General features: G+C 38.8%; 1 protein-coding gene and 1 pseudogene across 2 annotated transcripts; both read right to left on the reverse strand.

Moving 5' to 3' along the window:
* Window positions 1-10,984: 10,984 nt before the first annotated feature.
* On the reverse strand, window positions 10,985-16,645 carry NEK5 (Serine/Threonine kinase catalytic domain protein). Its single transcript, XM_088955295.1, has 15 exons — window positions 16,463-16,645; window positions 16,232-16,319; window positions 15,779-15,907; window positions 15,198-15,264; window positions 14,219-14,284; window positions 14,027-14,073; window positions 13,883-13,928; window positions 13,683-13,763; window positions 13,541-13,583; window positions 13,400-13,449; window positions 12,960-13,041; window positions 12,800-12,849; window positions 12,635-12,708; window positions 12,437-12,488; window positions 10,985-12,352 (listed from the first exon to the last, which is right to left on the reverse strand). The coding sequence occupies exons 3-15, from the start codon at window positions 15,895-15,897 to the stop codon at window positions 11,237-11,239; spliced, it is 1,893 nt and encodes a 630-aa protein (XP_088811421.1). The 5' UTR covers window positions 15,898-15,907; window positions 16,232-16,319; window positions 16,463-16,645; the 3' UTR covers window positions 10,985-11,236.
* A 2,799-nt stretch (window positions 16,646-19,444) lies between these two features.
* LOC148844796 (chaperone protein dnaJ 6-like) lies at window positions 19,445-22,469 on the reverse strand (annotated as a pseudogene). The gene is made up of 8 exons (XR_016102321.1): window positions 22,225-22,469; window positions 21,344-21,441; window positions 21,133-21,234; window positions 20,953-21,012; window positions 20,724-20,830; window positions 20,554-20,636; window positions 20,298-20,388; window positions 19,445-20,215 (listed from the first exon to the last, which is right to left on the reverse strand). The product of XR_016102321.1 is annotated as a chaperone protein dnaJ 6-like (transcript).

A 22,469-nucleotide genomic window follows, 5' to 3' on the forward strand; every position in this document is an offset into this window, starting at 1 on the left:
CAGCTCTGGAGATTCTAGCCTTAGCCATTGGTGCGCCTGGGTGGAGCGAAAAGAGAAGACCGAGAGAGTGAGAAAACAGGAATTTTTTTTTCTTAAACGGAGAGAGAATGAGCGATCGTCTGGGAGAGTCCAGCGAAGAACTGAAATATATATAGAGGGTTTCTCTAATTCTCTGTATAACGTTTAAAAATTAAAATTGAACAATTAATGACTTTAACGTTACGGCTGGTGGGGCCGTGTGGGGGGACCACAAGGGGAACCTGACGGGTGACGACGATTCGTTTTCGAACCGTTGTGGGTCCCAATATGGCTTTCATTCAGTCAAGTCACAGGTGACCTTTTGCCATTCATTTCGGCCGGCTATCGCTGTATGGTCGGCGTGACGTTACAGCAACTGTGCCCGTCCGATTAATCACGTGGCCGGCGGAAGAAGGCGGTTAGCTTTCACGCCTGACTTATAAGCTGGTAGGAGCGTTGCTGCAGTGCTGGGATCCACATCGCAAAAGTGTTGGGGATTTTGGAATATCTTAGTGGGGTCCATTCAATGGTCGGACGGGATCCTTGCATAAGGGACAGGTCACGGGTTGTGACTGGTGACTGAGGAGGGGACCCACAATGGTGATAAGATGGGGGCAGTTTCATGGAAACCCTCGATAAATAGTGGGCGGATTAGCTGGAGACAAAAACGTATACACCCAGCTGAATTATCATTCACGGTTGGACACGTCAGTGTTCAATACAACTGGGTCTCAGATGAGGCCCACAGTGAGCACTGGTGTGTTCAACTGTGATAAGTAGTTCAATCGGGTGTGTATTATTTTGTCTCCAGCTCATCGGGACTGATAAATATGGTGGTAAGGTACATCAGAATGAAAGGAAAAGGAAACTAGCCGTTGATCAACGGTCATATCTTGGGGCCTAGCTTTCAATTTCAAAAGTGGTGTTAGATCGAGTCAAGTTTTGGAACCTCGGTTTGGGACAGTACATCTAAGTCCGATTTTCTGGTGCTCTGAGTATGGTCCGGGCTCCAAAAGACCGGCCAGGCATTTTTCTGTTATCAACTTTTCCCCCTCTTGAACAGATGGGCTGGGATGGGCTGGATCAGTTAGTTGGAAATTAACAGAAGACCCGCTCAAAAAGAGAGGTAGGCGGGAAATCTGCTCTCAAAAGTTGGGTTAATGTCTAAATGACCAACCAATTCCGCGGAAATCTCCACTACCAAAACGGAATTAGCTCCAAGATTAGCCCAAATCCTCCCTTATAAATTCTACCCACGACCCAAGTTCCTCCTCAGCCCTGAAAGGAGGAAGCAAATAAGCAATCAATAAATCTCTTCTCCCTCTCTACATCTCCAAGGCGGGGTTTCTGTGACTTTGTCTCGCGCTCTCTCTTTGCCGATTAAATCACCCGCCATGGACATGAAGAAAATCTCCTGCGCTGTTCTCGTCGCTGCTGCCTCCATGAGCGCAGCATTGGCTGCCGAGGAGACCATGGCACCTGCGCCAAGCCCAACCAGTGGCTCCACCGCGACCTCGCCTCTCATCGGATCCATGGTTGGAGCTTCGCTTTTCTCCTTCTTGGCTTATTACTTGCAGTAGCCTCACCCGGAGAAGAGATAACGAAGAGGGGAATGATGGTGGAATGAACCGGATTGAATCTTTAAGTTTTTGTTTGGTTTTATTCAAAGAAAGCTTCTTCTCTTTGATGCTTTGATTCATTTCTGAACACAGCGTTTGATTTGTTTACATATTTGATGCAATAAAAGGAGCCATTCTGCGCCTGCGCTTTATTTATCTGCACGTCCATGGGCCAATTTCTTTTTTTCAGTTATTAAGTCATGGGCCTGAGCCCTGGCCCCTGAGGTTTCAACAAAAATAGCAAAGCACAATTCCACGATAGGAAAACATAGAACATCAATCAATTTCCGACTGGCGGGACCCCGTTGATTACGATACAAGTTAAAACTGGGGTAAGGCCGACGTGTTGGCATGGCACACCACATTGGGAATGGCTATTTAGTGTTAACTGTTAAGGGGAGTAAGGCCTCCCAATCAGAAAAGAGGGCGGGTTCTAGAAGGATAGGGTTTAGCATAATATTGTACCTTACCCATACCCATAAGTGTTGTAGAATCCCAAAACCCTTCATCACCCCAAAAACCTATCATTCAAGCAAAAAAAACCTGCCCCACACAACAAATAGGGTAGAAGTTGCCATCCCTACTCCTCCCCCCTTTCAAGTAGCTATTTTAGCTTTAGGGGGCTTTGAATGAGTTGGGTATTGTTTGATTTTCCTTAAAACAAAAAAGTAAGAAAACCCATACAAGGTTTATAAAGTTTTTCCTACCTTTCCCTACTTTTTCCTTTAAACCCATACAAAGAAAAAATAGGGAACTACGACTTTCTTCCATTCCATTCGCTCACCTAAGTAGATGGTCTTGGGCTTCTTCGGCTCTAGTAGAGACAGCTTGTTTATAGTGACAGTGACCATGCCGTCCTAACAGACAATAGAAATGACATCAGTGTTACCATTTTCTGGTAGTACGAACTTCGTCATGAAGTTGCCGACCCTCCCCTCCAGTCTAATAGAATTGACCCCTTCTTCCTCCTCCTCCCTCTTGTGTTGTTCTCCGCTTATGAGGAGAATACTGCCATCCTCCACCTTAATTTTGATGTCTCTGGATTTAAGCCCAGGCATGTCGATGATGAACGCATAGGAGTTGGGGTATTCCTTCACATCCAAGGAGTCGAAGCCACGGCCTTGGCATCGTGAGCATAGGTCCTTATGTTTTGTTTGATCATTTTCTTCTTCCTTGGCATGCTTGGCAAATGGGTCACTAAACAACATTAAGTGGTTCAAATAAGTACTTAGAATAAGCACTTGTGCAACATAGTCTTAAATTCCCCCACAACAATTATAAACTAGTCTGGAGAGTTTTTTTGTATTTATCCATTGGGGGCTAAATCCTCAAAATGCCACACAACAACTACAAACACTAGATTGAGGGCATTTGGGTCAAGTGATAAAGATTTTCTTATAATAACTCAAAAGACCAAAACACCCATCATAATAACTATAAATGATTATCTTATGAGGGCATTTTAGTCAAGGAAATATTTTCCAACTCCTATAAATACTCTTACCCATACTCATTTTCATCACAACAACAATCAATCTTTCTTAAAATCTCTTTTAGTCTAATCTCTATAATCAATCTCGATTCTCAATGTCTCAACTTTTTTTTCAACAAGGAGGCTTGCTCAACTGTCTCAATTTAGCAATTTGAGAGGCTAAGAGGCTTCATCTATTGAAATTAAGTTGTAATACCATATAAATCTATTGGGTTAGGGGTAATTAATTAATTTTTTTTGAGTGTTTTAAGATTCTACATTTATTAAAATGGTCAGTTCTTCTCAAACACCCTTTCCCTACAGTCACAACTTTGATGACATATACTCTCAATCCCAATACAATAGCACCAATGTTAGTACTAGTGATGCTAGCACTATGAATTAGACATGTTCATGGGCCCGGTAGCCTAATGGACTGGTCGGCCTGGCCCATTTTAAATTGGGCTTGGGTATGAATTTGAGCTCAAGCCCAAAGCACCAGGATCAACACTTTTCCAAGTCAAACTCTAGCTTTCTCAAAAAGCCAATCTTGATGCCAAGCCTGACGTGATAATATATTATATAAACAAATATTTTAGATTATATATATATATATATATATATATATATATATATATATAATGTGTTATTTTCTTTGCCTTTCTTCTCTTTTTTTCAGGCTATAGTGAGATATTTCATTATTTTTTGGATTTTGAGGTCTTTTAATATAAATATTTTAGTTTTTCTAATCGGGATTCGGTCTTTATATGAGGTCCAAGATTGGGATCAAGACCTAGGCCCGATGGTCAGGCTAGGCTTAGGTTTAGGCCTGAACGTTTTACATTAATAAAGAGACAAAGTCTGGCCCAACATGACCGGTGAATAGGTATACCATGAAGTAAGTTCATACCTCACTAGTTTGGGAAGTATGTCCATGCTTTTGGTTCCTCAAGTTCACTAGCACTAGCACCAACATTAGTGATATCAGGATGTGAAAGTATGCATCATAAAAGTCATGGCCATAGGGAAAGGGTGTTTGAGAAGAATTAACAATTTTAATGTAAAATATTAAAATACTAAAAAATTAATTACCCACCACTCAATGATTAGGGTTCATTTTTAAAGGCAAAACGATATTGGTTACTTTAAGGGGAGTTAAAAGGAAGTTTAGGAGAGAGAGACCCTCGGGTTATGTATTGTTAGATAAACTTGTATTAATTTTTCTATTAATGTCTATTATTTTTTATTTTGGTTAGATAAGTTGTTGTTAATTTTTAGGGTAAATTACAAAGACCCCCCTGTACTATGGGGTCTGTGACAAAGACCCCCATACTTTGTTTTGCGACAAAGACCCTCCTTATACAATGACTGTGAGACAAAGACCCCTTTCCGTTAGCTTTTCGTTGAAATTCGTCATTGCAATATTTCTTAATCCCCATACTAGCCTTGCAATAACTATTTAGACAATTGGGAGAAAAACACTATTCATCTTCCCCAACCTCACAATACACGAACAACAACGGCAATAATCCCTTCTACCTCAAATTCCTTCACATTTCTCTCTCTCCCTCTCTCTCTCTCTCTCCCCCGATCTCTCTTCTTCCCCTTCCCCTTTCTTCTTCCTCGCTTTCCTCTGTTTTGTTTGTTCATCTCAGCCATAGATGCCACAACTCATTGTAGCGGTCTATTCCCAATTTATTCCTACTAAAATGACCTACCAAGCCACAAAAAAGCATGGAGTATCAACCCATACACATACACATGGAACCAACCATAAGTAACATAACCCAAGACGGAAAAGCATAACCTACAAATCAAGGCAACAAAAAATTCCTCCAATAAAGAGACCACCGCTCCATCCCTTTCTTTCATCTCTCTCTCTCTCACGTTTCACAGCACTCTTACCATCATCATGTCATAGCTATTCTCTTTCTTCTCCTTTTTTTCCCTTCTAATGAGGGTGGATTTGTCCTTCCAATGACATTGTGACACATAGCATCCTGAAACAATTGGACGACACCCAAATTCCACCGAGGTGATGATTTAGAGTCCCAGATTGTAGTTCATCTTCGCCCTGACCTGGCGACCTGCCTTTACCGCCAACTTATTAACCACAACTTAGGCCGGTTAGGAGCACCTCATCTAGGGCCGACCTGTAGCAACTCGTCACTGGCCGATGTGACCTCAACACGATGAGCGACCTCCCTCGATGGCTTGCCAACCTGACTGAGGTCCAAGAGGTGACCTACGAGTTGTGCTCGCCGATAAATTCGGTATGCATATCCCAACACTCCCAAATTTCTCGGAAGTTGGCCCACGTACCGAGTGTTCTGGAGGATGGCCAACGTGCGTGGCGGTTACATCCGGGGATCTCAGACCGGTTAAGCGACCTCCCAGAAATCTCGGATGCGGTGTGTGAAGCCCACGCCAAACAAAGCCTATATAAAGGCACCAACCCCAATGACACGAAAAGGTACGTGTGATTATTTGCTCACTAGCTCTCTCTTCACTCAAGCTTTCAGCTTGCAACCAAGACAATACAATACTAACTTAAGGATCAAAGTGACCTCACTGGGTTAGCCACCCTCGGTCCTCTAACATTGATTCCTTGCAGGTTTCTCTGAAGAGCTACCTAGCTCAGCATTCAAGTCCTCATCTAGCAAAAATCCTCCACTTCGGCCTCTGAGTCGTCAGCCACCTAGAAGTAGTCCGAACAACAGGGTGCTGCTAAAAAGCATGCTTCATCAATTGGCGTCGTCTGTGGGAAACACTACAAGAAGCTAAGTTCTCACCTTCTAAAAGGCTAAGTCCTCATCTTCCCGAAAACTAAAGATCTCACCTTTTAGAAATTAAAGTTCTCACTTTCTAATTTCCATTTTTATGAACTCAAAGGCACTTTTGAGCAACATCAACACCCAAAATGAATACCGATTACTAGGGGAAAAAACATCTATGATGAACCTGGAGAACTACTCTGTGACAATCAGACATGTTCAAGCCAAACTCAGCATCCCCTGTGCCGGAGATAAATACCCCACTATCGTATGTGTACGCCCCTCTCCCCGCGGTAGAGCCTTTAGTAGTTCCCGCTAGGATCAAATCGTGGCAGTTCCATGAGATGAAGCATGAATTTCCAGATGTGAGCATGGGAGCAGTTCAGCGTATTAATGTCGGTGTAGAATAGGCAACAACAAAACAACCTTAATAACCAACAGTCTGGCGATAGGCACCTCGGAGTAAGGTTGTCCCTGCAAGTCGAGCCAGTCATGGTTCCCGTAGGAAGTTGATGGCAACAGACTAATCAACTCTGCTGACTTTATTTCAGCCCATATAAGCATCATCGGTCCTCTTCGTGAGGTCTCCCCTACAGATTGAACCCTTTGCAACTCCCACGGGAGTTAGCGGCCTACGAACTATGCCAACGCCCTTACAGGTCGAGCCCCTCAAGGCTCCCGATCGAGTCAGTGACCTACAATTAATAAAGGTGCCCTCGGAGGTCAAGCTCCCTATGGCTTCTCTCTACACTCAAGCTTTCAGCTCACAATTAAGACAACACAATACTGACTTAAGCATCGGAGCGACCTCACCAGGTTAGCCACCCTAGATCCTCTAACATTGATTCTTTGCAGGTTTCTCTAAAGAGCTACCCAACTCAACAATCAACCTAACTCGGCACCCAATCTACCCCCAACTCGGCTTAGTCAGCTCGGCATCCAAGTCCTCATCCAGCAAAAATCCTCCACTTTGGCCTCTAAGTCATTGGCCACTTGAAAGTAGTTCGAACAACAAGGTGCTGCCAAAAAACATGCTTGTTCAATTGACATGATTGCCAAAAATCCTCTACTTCCCTCCATGCCCTTTCTAATTCAACCTTTTCTCGAGAAGATCACCAGACCACAATGCGAGACATGATTCAACAAGTTTGTGTGGGCATGGCCAACCCCGAAACCTGCTTTTCCAACTTCTAGACCGAATATGAACTAATGGATAGCCGTAGTCCAGTTGCAGTCCTCGGTGTCGTGATCAAGGCATCGATGAACGAAGTGCAAAAAGCCATGGAAGTAGTTAACAAGTTCACAGTGTTGTTGATGAATCTTTTTGAACAAATGGCAGTTGAAGACTGCAAGGAACTCCTTAACTTCTCAATGTCCAAATTGCAGTGGTCCCTGGCGCAGATGGACAAGACCCGATCTTCTAAGGTGAAAGATGTTCATTCTGAGTCAAACCTTCATGCATGGTTAAGTGCAGCTCTGAGTAACCAAGACACATGTCTCGAAGACTTCGAGGGCACCAACAGTCGCAAACTGTCTGAAGACTAGACAGTTTGGACAGAACAAACAGAACAAAGGAAAGCGGGAAGAAGAAAGGGGAGAGAAAGGGGAAGGGGAAGAAGAGAGAGAGAGAGAGAGAGAGAGAGAGAGAGAGAGAGAGAGAGAGATAGAGAGAGAGATAGATAGATAGATAGATAGAGAGAGAGAAATTTGAAGGAATCTGAGGTAGAAGGGATTACCACCACTGTTGTTCATGTATCGTGAGGTCAGGGAAGATGAACAGTGTTTTTCTCCAAATTGTTTGAATATTATTACAAGGGTAGTATGGGGATTAAAAAAATATTGCAACAATGGATTCCAATGGAAAGCTAACGAAAGGGGGTCTTTGTCTCATAGTCATAGTACATGGGGGTCTTTGTTGCAAAACAAAGTATAGGGGGTCTTTGTAATTTACCCTAATTTTTATTATTCTAAATTAAATTGAAATGAGTTTAATTTTTTTTTACTTTTTGTTAATAAACTTATTTTGATTTTTTACTAATTTTTATTACATTTTTTTTATTTTCATTTATTTTAAAGGGAATTTAAATATAGGTATACCATACAAATAATGATTTCAAATTAAATGGATAATTTAAAACATCTAAAGAAATATTACACATATAACTTAATAATACTTGTTAACTTGTTATACTATTATTTATTAATGATTACTTTAATTTTCTTAATTTATTACACTAAAATTTCAATTTGACCAACTTCAAGTATTGGTATATACTATTAATTATTGATTTTTACTACTACTACTACCTAATTTTGTAATAATATAATATATTAAGATGGTAGAATTTAGGAGTGACAATGGTGAACAGGAGGCTCATGGGAGGGACCATACTTTCCATATTTATCCCCTTTTTAAGCAACTCCCCATCAATGTCCCTAATCCTTAACTTAAAAGGGGGTTAAGTTTAATATATGTAGTGGGGTTATTGTAATTATATAGAACTATTTGCAAAATTTGTCCAATTTATCCTAATAGTTCCCTATTAGGGTTGGACTTCATTCCCCATCCTTGTCCCTATCCCAATTATTCCTCATCCTTGCTAAAGCAATCTGATTAGGTCAAGGAGGCAATATACCCAGCCAATATCCCAATTAATTAAATTAAGCTGTGTTACATTGGTTAAGTTAATTTAAACTGACTAAATTAATGTAATTGATTAAATTAAGTTAATTAATTTATCAGGTTAGGTAAATTAAGTCCACTTAATATAATAATTAGTTTTAGATATATTATATTATTAAAAAATAATTAATAGAAGAGAGAGAAGGAGAAAGAGAGATGAGGGGATGAGTATAATGACACGAAGAGAGAGGGGAGGTGAAAATATAATAATAAACAAAATGAATAAAATATTAATAATGAAATTAAATGTATTTATTGTTACTAAGTTTTATTAAATTTAGTTACTTTAAATAGAATTTAAATTTACTTTAGTATAGTAAATTTAATATTTTATAAATGTCATTGTTTTTCTTAATTAATTTATATTATTTTTTATTATTTCTAAATAGAATTTAAATGGATTGTATTGCAACTTTTTTTAGTTATAACAACCATTAATTATTAGACAAATTGTATAATTTCTTTTAATTAGAATAAGATTTTATAATCAATTATTAGTTGTATTACGTTGCTTTAATTATTTATCTTATTTTATTATCTTATACTATTCTTATTAGTATATAAGTGCTAGATATTTTTTTAGTTAATTTAATTTTAATATTTAAAGTTTGACTTAAACATATATTTGGAAGGTGGAGAGAGAAAGACAATAAGAGGACTGATTCAATGAAATGACATCGTTAATAAGAAAATTCAAAATTAGAACATTCAAAAAAAGGAAAAAAATTAGATGACCAACCAATTCCGCGGAAATCTCGAGCACCAAAACGAAATTTGCTGCAAAAATAGCCCAAATCCTCTCCTATAAATTCCACCCACAACCCAAATTCTCTTCAGGCCTGCAAAGAGAAAGCAAATAAGCAATCAATAATCTCTTCTCCCTTTTCCACATCTCCAAGGCGGGTTTTCTGCGATTTTTATCGCTCTCTTCGCCAATTAAACCACCCGCCATGGACATGAAGAAGATCTCCTGTGCTGTCCTCGTCGCTGCTGCCTCCATGAGCGCAGCATTGGCTGCCGAGGGGACCATGGCACCTGCGCCAAGCCCAACCAGTGGCTCCACCGCGACCTTGCCTGTCATCGGATCCATGGTCGGAGCTTCGCTTCTCTCTTTCTTGGCTTATTACTCGCAGTAGCCTCACCCGGAGAAGAGATATCAAAGAGGTGGAACGATGGTGGATTGAACCGGATTGAATCCATTAATTTTCTGTTTGATTTGATTTGATTCAGAGTTTCTTCTCTTTGATTGTTTGATTCATTTCTGAACTTGGTTTGAGTTCAAACCAGTTTGATTTGTTTACACCTTTGATGCATTTATAATAAATGGAGCCATTCTGCGCCTGTGCCTTATTTATCTATATATATGTATATACGTCCATGGGCCTGAGCCCTGAGGCCAACTTTACCTGAGAAGAATTCCAAGCCCAACCTAGGTCCACTAACAGTAACATATGCGAAGGGGGAAGGGCCTGAAACGTGAAACCCAAAGACTAGGTACATGGGTTGGGCTTGGGTCATAATTCATAAATAGATTAGGAGTGCAAAAAAAGTGAGGAATTCAGAATTCTCGAGCGAAGATTTGGCGGGTGGAATTTTGTAGGATTAACGGATTTTAACGGTGGAGGAATTTTCAAATCCTGCCAAAAGCTGAAGGAGAAGACAAACAAAGATGATTTCTTTCATTTCTGCTGGATTTGTCACCAAGCTCCTGAATCTTCTCCGATTTCTGTATCTTCCATCTGTTCCGTCTCCCAGAACCCTAACCCGGCTTCTCTAAAGATAAACTCCGATCTCTCATTTCCGAGCTTCAATCTACCTAGTTTGGTCACATCGTCCACCCTTGGTGGAGTTCTGACGTTACCAGAAGAAACCATCACACACGTTCATTTTAGTTTTGCTGGAGATTACTCGTGCTCCCCGACCAAGATCAGATCTTTGTCTTACATCCTTGAAAAGGTCATAATTTGATTTTCTCGACGTCTTCAGAATTTGAGATGAGTTGGATTATGAAAAATCAAAAATCCAAATGCCTTTGTCAAAATTCGGATTTCAAAATAAAGAGATTGAGGGCCCTACGCCACGTTACTCGATCTTCCCCAATTACGGGAGTTTCCATTCAGAGCTTCATTGCACTTGCGTTCCCGTCCTTATTGGCATTCCTGCTCTAGTCGTCGCTGAAGCCAACGAGTTTCTTTAGGAAAATGGAGAAACAGAGCCGGTAACAGGTTCTAACTTCTAACACTAACTCTTCAGCTCGCTAAGAATTCGAATCTCCTATTTGCGTCGTGGGGATGTCAGCTGGGTTGTTATTTACTGTACTGTCGAGATGAGTTCTTCTGAATTTCGTTATCAATAACAATTTCTCTTTTTCTCTTATGGAGTTTTATAAAAGATTGCTTCGCAGTATAATTTTGTCATGTTTCAGTACTACATGAAGCTTTATTGACTCGGTTCTAACTGCCAGTACAATTCAATTCACCTCTGTTTCAATTTCAGCAAACAAGCGAAGAATTCATGGTTCACTGTAAAATAACACAGGCAGCTTTACAGTAAACCAGTGTAAGGCTCGATGTAGATCGAAACAAGCTATATTACAGATATTGGTGTATGAATTTAAAATTTGGCGTGTCCATTAGCACAAGTAGAGACCCTCTTTATTATTGTCGATATATCAGTTTCCATTCCCGAATTTCTGTGCATTCATGAGGCTTTTTGTCAACCAAATTGCTGTTTCCCTGGATGAGACAGTTTCTTCCCCAAATGGTCTCAGTACGCCTGCAAGTTCCTCTAGTCTGTCCTGTTGAAGTAATCGTGCACACAACTCGAGCAAAGACTCCAAAGCTTCAGCTCTTTGCTGGCTTTGATTATCCCACTCGATCCTTGTGCCATCACCATTCAGAGCAGTTAGTGTACTCGTCAGTGAGACGCCATTGGTAATCCAATTGACTTCATGAATATCATCTATTCCTGTTTGTTCTGAATGACTAAGATCAATTGTTTTTAGCCCAACTTCATCTCCAGGGAGAACTGTGGCTGCATTTTCTGATGAAGTGCAATCTGGGGGAGCACGCGTTGGGTATGCATCAGGATCAGATTTCTCCACTTGCTGTAAAGTGCAACTCTGTTCTACAAAGGGGTCATGACTCATAGTTGGCATGATTGATTTTGGAACTTCATCGTTGGAGGACCCAGTCACAACCGCAGAGCTAGAGCTAGAACTGGACGTTTCTGTTTTAGGGGTGTTTTGTGAAGTAACAATACCAACTTCCGTATCAGTTTTCCTAGGAACATCTGGGGTAACCCTTGCCGATATATCCTCTTTGATCACTCCTTTTGTCATGATATCCACCTCTTCTGGTTGCTGGGACTGGGAGTGTTGAGGCGTTTGTTCATGCCCTTTGTCTTTGGGATCGCCTTGTTTTTCTTCACCATGAACAATCATCTCACCATTGCTAATCCCTCCTTGGAGAACTTTATCATCTCTGGATGCTTTCTCAGAATAACTTGTTGGATCAACCATTTTCGTCTCAAGTTTATCTGCTTTGGGGACAGAAACTGTAGATAGCTCCTTGTCAGTTACCCCCCAATTTCCTTGCCCTCTTGGTGCATCAAATCTTGCCTCTTTGTTTCTGTTGTCTTTGCTTGCACTAGACTTGATAGAAGTTCGACTTAGCATCGGAGTATCCCTTGAGTTTGTTATAGGTTTTACTGGAAGAAAGACAGGAGATGGGTTGCAACATTGAGCAAGGTATGGTTGCAATTGGGGATTCCTCAACAGCTCTGCAGCCTAAATTGCGGACAGATGTAGGCATAAGAATGAGTTATCGGATTATAATTGATTACATATATGCAGTGGGGATTTTGTACTCACTGTTGGTCTATGTTCTGGATTCTTTCTCAGCATACTCTTAATCAATCGCTTCCTGTAATACAGGTAAAAGGGGGAAATTCCTTTAGTTGTTACAATTATTGACCCAATAGAGAGCAGGTAACTAGTATGAAATTCAAATACATTGACTTCAATTTGTTGAAAGCGTACCAGAATGATTTTTGGGGACATTAAACTTACAGTGAGGAGGAATACACAGTTGGGAGCGGAGAAATGGAGGATCTGTTTATCTTATTGATCAATCCAGCCATATCCTGTTTAATTGAGATGCTATTAAAACAATCATCTTACTTAAGGCATGTAAAACTCAGAGAACCAAGAAACCTAGCCCAAGTGAAGTCTTACAGGAGCTCTAAATGCAGGTTGCTGCGCAGCAATTTCGAACATACAGCAACCTGAAAAATTAGAACAATGTCAGCTTTTGGATGGTCAAAACTCAAACATGTAGAGGTTATCCAGTTTACTGGGGAAAAAAAGAAGAGAAAAATGCAACCACAAATACCACCTAATGACCAAATATCTGATTTGTAGCCATAAGGAATATCTGCAAGAAGTTCAGGGCACATATAGTTGGGAGTTCCCACAACCTGTACAATATGTATAGTAAATTAGATTGATTAGAATTTAGATTCAGCCAAATGCTCCAAAAGCTTAACTAGAACTCTTCTGAACTAGCATGTGGATGGAAAAGGATACAAAGGATACATGGGGAGGGGCTTCAGGGTTCTAGACATTGGATAGTGGTGAGAGTAAATGATAATTTCATTCAATCAAGTCTAAAGCTTTCAATTATTTTTGATATAACTCATGATCAATCACAGAGTTTATCAGTTGAGAGATTGAAATGCAAGATACTCAAATAAGAACCAAAAATCAAAGAAAAATTATAAGATCACAAAGATACATTTGATTGATATTACTGATAAGAGAAAATGGGCTCCATACCGAGGAAGCAAGATCTTCAGTGTTAAGCAATTTTGCAAGTCCAAAGTCACCTGTCCAATAGCATGTATGAAAAATTATCCTTTCAATTGATTAATAAGCCTTTCTTGACTGTTAATGTGCCAGGAAAATTAGCATTCTTACCGAGCCGGATATCGTTGTCCTTTGTCAGAAATATGTTGGAGCACTGGATTTGCATAAAGGCTGTGGTTACTTAAAATGATTCAACAACAAGCAATCTCTTTCCTAGCTTCAAACTACAAAGGCAAGTCATGTTCATATATACCTTAAGATCCCTATGGAGAACTCGATTGGAGTGCAAGTAGTCCAATGCTAGCAACAATTGGGTCAGCCATTTGCAGAGCTTCTGGATGACAGCAAAACAGTGCAGAGTAGTTGCACATTTGCATGAGCAACACCATGAGAGGATTTGAAGTTCTTTTATCAATTAGATAAAACTTCAGTACAATTGGTTGTTTTCCTTACCTCCTCAGGAACAAACACTCCTCGAGCCTTTTTTATCATCTCAGACCTGATCAACAGAACACCTGAAGATATTAAACTCAAATCCACCTTACAATTGGGGATACCCAAGAAACTTAAAGAATACACATATTTGTGAGGCCCTACATGTCTCCCCCTTCACAGTAGCTCGTCACGATGCATATAAAGCATCCCTGTAGAATGTAAATTGTCAATACTCAAATACACATATCCTTTTGGTTAGAAACCTGGAATTGTTGACCAGCTAATAGTCTGCAACTTTGTCTTTTTTTGTCCCACTTAAACTTCCTATAGCAAATAGTAACACTACACATTTACCTTTTCCACCCAAGCATCTTTGTACTCCACAATATATGAGTTGTTAAGCTTTGAAATCAAGTTCATCTGCACAAATAAAATAAATAAATAAACTGACAAAATAGAGGGTTCTATTCTAAGTACCAAGTAGCCATTGTTTAATATCATCACAACAATATGGAGCCCAAGTGAGAAATGATCTTATTTTAAATCCAAAGACCAAAATTGAAGAGCAGAGCAATGCGGGAGCTACTCTTGATAGTCATTCCATGGACCTCTTAATTGTTACACACCATGAAATATCTTCAAACTTTTCTTCCCTCTTCGTATGGGATGTAATATCTGTAGAGATGTCAATGGGTTGGGTTTACCCAAGAGAACTGAACCGATATAATTGGTTCTGGTCCTGTGGTTTATTTGTTTCAAATCAATTATATAGTTAATAATATATAAAGGTCTCTTAGTTTCTTGTAATTTTGATTATATTTCAAGTCTAAAAGGGATAGACAATATAGAAGATAGTTTTAGTTAAAAACACTTGTTTCATCAACATATTAACAGTTTACTATTTTACTGTCATTTTTAGTAAGGTTATATTATCAGAAATAAGTTCTAAGTTGATATTATCATAGGTAGATGTCAAGTATGATTGGGTCTCAGGTCAAAACTGATTATCCCGATTAATAATTGGTTCGGTTCTGCATAAATCTTGTAGAACCGACTAATCATACTGTTTGGGTCTGGGACTGACCCACCCTGTCCCGAACCAGACCCAACCCATTGACAGCTATAAATATCTAGCCTAGAGTTCTAGGCCATTCAATGGACCTCTTAACTCTGACAAACATATTTCTACAAACCATTCATAGAAGAAGGCAGAAAAGGTGCTACAGTGTTGTCTTGCTCCATTATACCGTATACAGGAATATTTGCTAGAAAGAACTAAACAACCAAAAAGCTAAGCTACCAGACAGAAGGTTCATGGAAATAACCAAACTACCTCTTGATGCGCTGTACGCTTGAACTTCTCTGTTTGTTTGGCTAATCGGATTTTCTTCAGTACATATCTACAAGCAACAAAACAGAAAATCAAGTTGAACACTAGAACATCATTTGTAAGAAAAAGGACTCTGATCAAATGAAAATTTCAGTAGGATGTGGAATTTGTTCTTTCTGAAGAAATAACTTTCCGGAATAGCATCATTGAATCCAATGAGAACGAAGTTGGGAACAGAAGGAAAACGCGGAGGGCCTATTGAGTTTGGCTTCTCTCTTTGGCTCTTTCACACCAAATTCAGAAACCAAAAACAGGGTCCCCTTGGTTAGACTTGTTTCATGTCTGGACAGCCGATTTCACCGCGTCCCAACAGGCAGCTAGGAAAGAGTTGAAGCAACATGTTTGAGAGACAAACTTTGTTTGTGCCAAACGCGTCCTTAATGGCAATTTGTATATAGAAATGGGGAGAAAACAGAAAAGCAAGCTCCTCAGAGAAAATAGACCAAGAAACACTGATCTCTGATGTAGCAGGCATTATTAAAAGGAAAAGAAAGCAGAAAAAAGAAAAAGAGAAAGCATCCTACTTCTTTTTGTCCATCTTATTGAGAACAAGAAATGCAGCTCCAAAGGCTCCCCTCCCAATCTGCTCTATCACTTCATATTCATCCATCTTCGATTTGGTTTCTTCATTCTGAGCCTCCATGGATGACCACCTTCAGAACAACCAAGTTACAGAAACATAAGCCGGTTTCAGTGGCAGTTACCACATGTTTCTTTTTTGCAACCTTAATAATATCTGCATGGGATATGCAAAGAGAAAGAGACAAAGACAGAGCAGTCGCAGAAGGGTAGCAGAGAATTCAAATTCCAAGAGTCACACAAGAAACATGAATGCCATAAACAACTGGTCGTGCCTTTAAATTCCACATTTAACATCAAAACCCACATAGGAAAATATATTCATAGATCTGATCAAACTTTAAAACTAACACAAACACAGAAAAATGTAAAATATGTTTTAAGGCAGGAAATATTACCAAGTAAGGAGGCCTGTTACTGAGAAGGATACGTGAGGTTATGAGATGGAAGCTCGACAACACTTTGAAGGAACACGCATTGAAATATCTGAATTCAAACTCCAAGAAAGCAACTCCATACTATAATCATTTTTAAATTTGGATATGAATATGAGAGAGAGAGAGAGAGAGAGATTAAGGCAAAAGCAAAGAATAAAAGAGAAAAGTTGAGAAGTGACAGGTATGCAAGACCAGCAGAGAGTAAAGGGAAGCTTTGCTTGTATTTCCAGATTTCTCCAAATCATTACTACACCTCAGAGAACAATTTCCAGGCCTGCCGTTGAGATGTCACTTGATAGTAAACACACTGTTCTCAACACAATTTTTTTCATCAGCTTTTCCAATTTCTCAACATCTACCATTCACTCCTAATCTGCTACAAATTATGCCACAGCTATGCTGCATCATGGGTTTCTTATAAGTTATAATTAAGTTCTTATAAAAAATTGAAGCACATTTTAGCTTTAGGCTTAAAGCCTTAAACCATCATCAGATAACCCGAACCGACAAGCGCGCCATGGATGGATTCATTGCTACAAACACCCAATTAAAGCAGAAATTCTGGAGGGTGGGTCCATAGTTTAGATGGTGTGAAATGGATTTGAGTAGGTAAGCTCAAACAAAAAACATGAACTTTGGGGAAGCCTTGTACGGTTATTGGTCCCATTACTTGATACAAAATAATTATTAGAACCCAAAAAAATAAATGATTAAGGACACCTATCTCTGCTTTTCTCTTTGTTTTTATGAAAATACTGATACCCATAATGATGTCTGTATCTCAGAATCATTTCTTCTAACATAATATTTGCATAAATATGCCATAACTCACAAAGACGGTGCATCATCAAGAATTTGGGCTTCAACTCTTTTATATTAATTGGGTAATCAAATGGTCCACTTCCCGACACGTGCAGTGGATGAAGCTTTCAAGCTCTTGACTTCAGAAATGCCTTTTTAAGCTTTTTGATTAAAGCAGTAATCATATTTCTTTTACTGATTTAATTAAGCTTAAACATGTTAACACTTTGACACTTAACAAGCAAGGCACCTGTGTTTCCAGTTTTCCATAGATAGAGTGGTTATTAGAACGATGAAGATGGTGTTAGTCTTTACATAATTATTCTCAGAAAAGCTAAATTATGAGGAAAAAACTAGGTAATTCAATCTAAGACCTTTGTACATAAATTAGTACTTCTAAGTGAAATATATGATGATCAGTGGCACGTGACTTCATTTATGATTATCACATAAGAGAAAGACCACTTTGAGTAAAGAGTAGGCCTAGAGACTGCACGCTTAGGTGAACTTTTAACCAGTGCCTGAGTTCTATAGGGCCTAGTACTGTCAGGGTGATTGATCCCCCATTCGAATCAGAATTTATTAAGCCAAACTTGCATCAAATGTGATAATATTACTACTTTTATTAAAAATATGTGTTAGAGAATTCAGGGGTCTCACCTAATAGTTCCTTTGAGATCGTATCAGAGCATGTTCGATCAAATAGTTTAGTGTTTGATCTTTGTGGCCCCCATTATAATTAATAAAATTTTATAACATGTTATGGATGGGCCTATGCTTGTTCACACTTCATGAAGGAAAGAATAAAATCTATTTAGGGATCTCACATAATAGCTTAAGCTTTTTGGTTGAAACAGGTCTTTCAAGAATATGAATCCAAAATATAATTTGGGTGTAATGGGATTGAATTTGGGTAAGTGAGATTTATTGCAAGTTAAAAGGGTTAGACAGTTAGATTTATTGTAGTAAAGTAATTTAAACACTCATAATTTAACAATGGATATGATGCTAAACAAAGAACGGTGAAACAAGATTCACGTGTTCGACACTATATAATTGTAGTTGAGATAAAGCTTAGATGATGATGATGATGATACATGATGATGAATTGGTGATGATAACGACAATATACCCTATTCAAATTCAAACCCTTTTACGGCCCTACCATGCACATCCTTTTATAAATGTTAGGATGTAAATGGATGATAAGTACCCAATTTTTAAAATGAAAAATTTGCAAGTTGATTCACAATTACTTATAGCTTATGGGCCAGACACCCATCAGATGTTGACTCACAAATTGAGTTTGAGACATCTACCTTGTTGACGCATATATCACAATTCAAGATCATACCGCGGTACATGTATCTAGTTACCTCTAGTTAGTAATTAGTAAATTTATTAATTTGATCTTAATTTAGTTTCTTTGATCTTTCATTAGCCAACAACCATCACTTTCTTGCTGAGTCATTGCTCAAAATTTGACATATGGAAAGCCACGTTATGTTTGTTTCTTCTTTCCTTTGAAGCTATAGAAATGAGACCACAAGTTAATCAAGTATTATCGGGACAGGTCACGATGGCCTAGGTCCATTTATTTTACTACTACTCCCTGGCTCCCCAAAACATTTAAGAAAGGGGTATATGATGATTATCTTTCTAACCAAAATGAAAATCATAATTATGTGGCAATAGATGACATCAAGCTTAGCAATGAATGTGCACTGAGTGAGAGGAAAGCACAAGTTTCCCTTTTCAATCCTCTGAACCATATTTCTTCTCTCTTAGAAGTTTTGAATTGTTGTTGGTGTACGAGTAGGGTAAAAATTTCTGATAATATTCCGAGTAGTCATCGTAAGCCCTAAACTTAGGGGATGTTAAGAACTGTGCTCTATGGATATGATTGTTTGGTTCTGACTTCTTCTGAAATACATCCAACCCATTAGGTAGGGGTGCAACTTGGTCGGGCTTGGGTTGGGCTTTTGTCAATATTTAAGTGGGCCAAAATGCTAAATCAGGCCAATCCAAGTTGCACCCCTATCATTTAGGCATTCTTTTAGGGGTGCGGGCTTATTGCATGTTTTGAAACCATTTGTAGATGGCTTTTAACATGAAATATCACAATTTCTCTTCTACACCAAATCTAATAAATCAGTTCACACCTTATTAAGTTGGACAATCATTATATATGTAATAAGGGAAAATCTATGATGTGGGAAAGATATGGTATTAAAAGAGTTTTGATCAATCAAAACCTACCCATGAATTTTGATAAATAAGACCTAATTGATTACCACATTTATGATTCCAATTGATTGATCAGACATTTTTCAGTTATCATATCTTTTCCATATCATAGTGGAACCCATGTAATAAATGATTGAAACATTTTATTTAAAATTTTGCTAACAATACTACATCAACACTAACTGATTCAAACACACCATACCTTATAGAGACCACACTACAAACACACCCACAGTGGTAGATACCACAATACCAAACACTGCCTTAATTACTAAAGAAAAATACAGAGATGCATAGATTTACAAATTCCCCAACAAACAAATTAGTGTCATGCAAGGTTCAAATTATCCATGTGTATCGGTCGATACCGTAATGGCCAAAAAATATCGTTCCAGGACCCCTCCGATACAGTGGGTGTATTGGGGGTTTGACCGGTTCAGGGGATGGAGGAGCCCTAAACCATCTCCTCTGAACCAGTTTCAGAAAAAAAAAAAAAAAAAAACAGTATCAATTCACCCGATACGCCCATACCATCATATTGGGTGTATCGATATTATGAACCTTGGTGCCATGCTGTCAGATGGCAAAATAAACAAATTTTAGGACTTCGCACAAAGAGTTCTATCCACAAGAGCCATGATTTACAGATCCTTTTGAAACGCAAAATTTCTGAGCCTGCAGCCAATTGTTTACTTGTGTTTTGCATTTTTAGTTTGTCTCCGGCTTTCAACCTTTTTCCTTGCAGCCTCAAATTCTTCATCAGTGGGCTCGGAATGTAATGTGCTGTCACCATATTTTGCCAACAGCAATGAAAACATGGAATCAAATTGTTCCTTCCTCTGGCTTCGTCTTTGAGAAATAACTGCTAGTAGACTTGATTCTGACTGTTCATTTGGTCTGTAGAATAGGCAGTTTTAGTTAGAAAGGATCAAGTTTCAAGTAGAAGATTAATGTACAACTGAATTGAGAAATAACTAACTTTTCCCTTCGTTTTAGAGGATCACTAGGTGGTTCTATTTCAGATACTTGCTTAGACCACTTCTGGTAGGCTTTGGTTGCTTTAAGCTCTCCTGTTGATAAAAAAGAATAAAAAAAATAAATTTATAACATCATCCAATATGGTTTCAAAATACATAAAATATCATCCAGAGTACACCAGAAGTTCCTGAACAAAGGAGAATATTCATATTGTAAAGATTCTAGATAGCAGCATGGTATTAGAAAGAAATAATTACCAGCAGCCATGGCCTCATCAAGGATATCCTTGAACCTATGTGAATCCAGCTTGGGATCCGAACAGAGCATTGAACAGAAGAGCCTGTTGTAGAAAACCATTTTAGATATCATTAGCTCAAGAAAGTGTACCATAAGAGATGTAAAGGCCGCACAACAGAAGAACCTATACCTGTCCATATTGCCCTTGAACTTCTGGTATAGATCCTTCAAATCCTTCTTCTCGGATTCAGACCCTCTGTAGTTTGCCTCAAACACTTCAATATCTGCTTCGGTAACCTACAGTTACGACAAATAAATAGTTTACCTATAACCCTATTCAACACAAGCAAAACAGGAGTCCATGAAATTTCTCTTAAACCAATACAGTTGGTACCTTGGTGGCACTAATTTAATTATACCTTTTTGTACACTGTCCTGAAATAGTCGTGCAAATTTTGAGCAACTTCACCTACAAGGTCCTAATCACAAGTAGTCAACAAGAAACAGATGCAGGAAGGAATAACTATCTCCTGGTCAGAAAATGCACTATACCAACTGGAAAGGCACAGACAACAAAAGTAGATTTACAGGCTACTCACAACATCGTCAACACAACCAGTCTGATCATATAAGGCCCTTTTCTCTTCATCCCCAAGAATGGATATCACCTTCTGCAATTGTTGAAATTTCTCTTTGGCTTACTAAGATGCAGAAAAGTAAAGCACACTTTGAGCATGGACAATTCACACAATAATCAAAACCACAGAAAACAACTCGTGAGTGGCATCATTCAAGGAAACAAAAACTCACCTCATCTCCAGGATTCTTATCTGGATGCAACGCAATGCCAGTTTATAGTATGATTTATTTATTTCTTGATGTGACGCAGTTCTCTCCACGCCAAGAATCTAAGAAAGCATCATATTGTCAAAATACACATCTTTCTCTTCTAAAAGCTCAAATATAAAACCATACACAAGAAACAAAATACGCATACAATGACAAAGCCAAATTGTCTGTTCAACACTTATTGTATGCACGAAAGAAGATAATCAAGAGACACAGATTTTGGGGAAGCATGAGGATCAAAACATGTTGTAGTAGGCAAATCACTTCAGAGTTCATAAATCTTTTTCATGCCGAATAGATATCAAGTTATTTACATTGATTACTTGAAGATTATAAGAGAATTGCCTAGATGGTCCATATTCTATGAATTACTAGATGTACTAACCCCCCCCCCCCCCCCCCACACACACACACACAATAATTGAGCTAGCCCTGCCTAAGAGACAACCCCATTTGATGTTTATAAGTAACAAAGAATTTCCAATTATGTTTTTCAGATAGAGTAAGCAGTGTCTGTACCCAAGGGGATGTGACAAGGAGTCCAGTGGCACCCATGACTGAATAAATAATAAGGAGAAGGCACCAGGAGGAAGGTTAACATATGAATCCGTTTCGTAAATATCAAAAAACCAACAGAAACGAAATGAAAGCAATAGGGAATTTTTCCGTATATGTTAAGCAAACGAAGACCTAATTCTCAACTCTGAATCTATGGCGCACTAACGACTGGAAACTAATTAATGTAAAAAAGAAACAATTAAGGATCCATCAGATGAAACACCAAATTCACAAAGCTGACCCATAAAGTAATAGTAAAGAGCGAGAAGGGGAGAATCAATCACCTCATACAAGCTCTTTTCTTTGTTGGGAGATTGGGTGAGATCCTCTTGAATCCCCTGATCCTCTCCATCCTGGGATACCCCAGTTTTCTTCTTCTTTGCCATTTGAAGGGTTCGCTATCACACAAATGAAACGACTCTCTAGTGATGACTGATGAGTGATCTAATTCTTATCGATCACTGGGATTTATTAGTAGGAACTTCCCGCCATTTCCCGTATTCAATTTTTTTTCTCCGTCCCCAGATTC

This window comes from Nelumbo lutea, chromosome 7 (genome assembly GCF_056320005.1).
Source record: "Nelumbo lutea isolate HS-2025 chromosome 7, American lotus-T2T, whole genome shotgun sequence".
NCBI lineage: Eukaryota > Viridiplantae > Streptophyta > Magnoliopsida > Proteales > Nelumbonaceae > Nelumbo > Nelumbo lutea.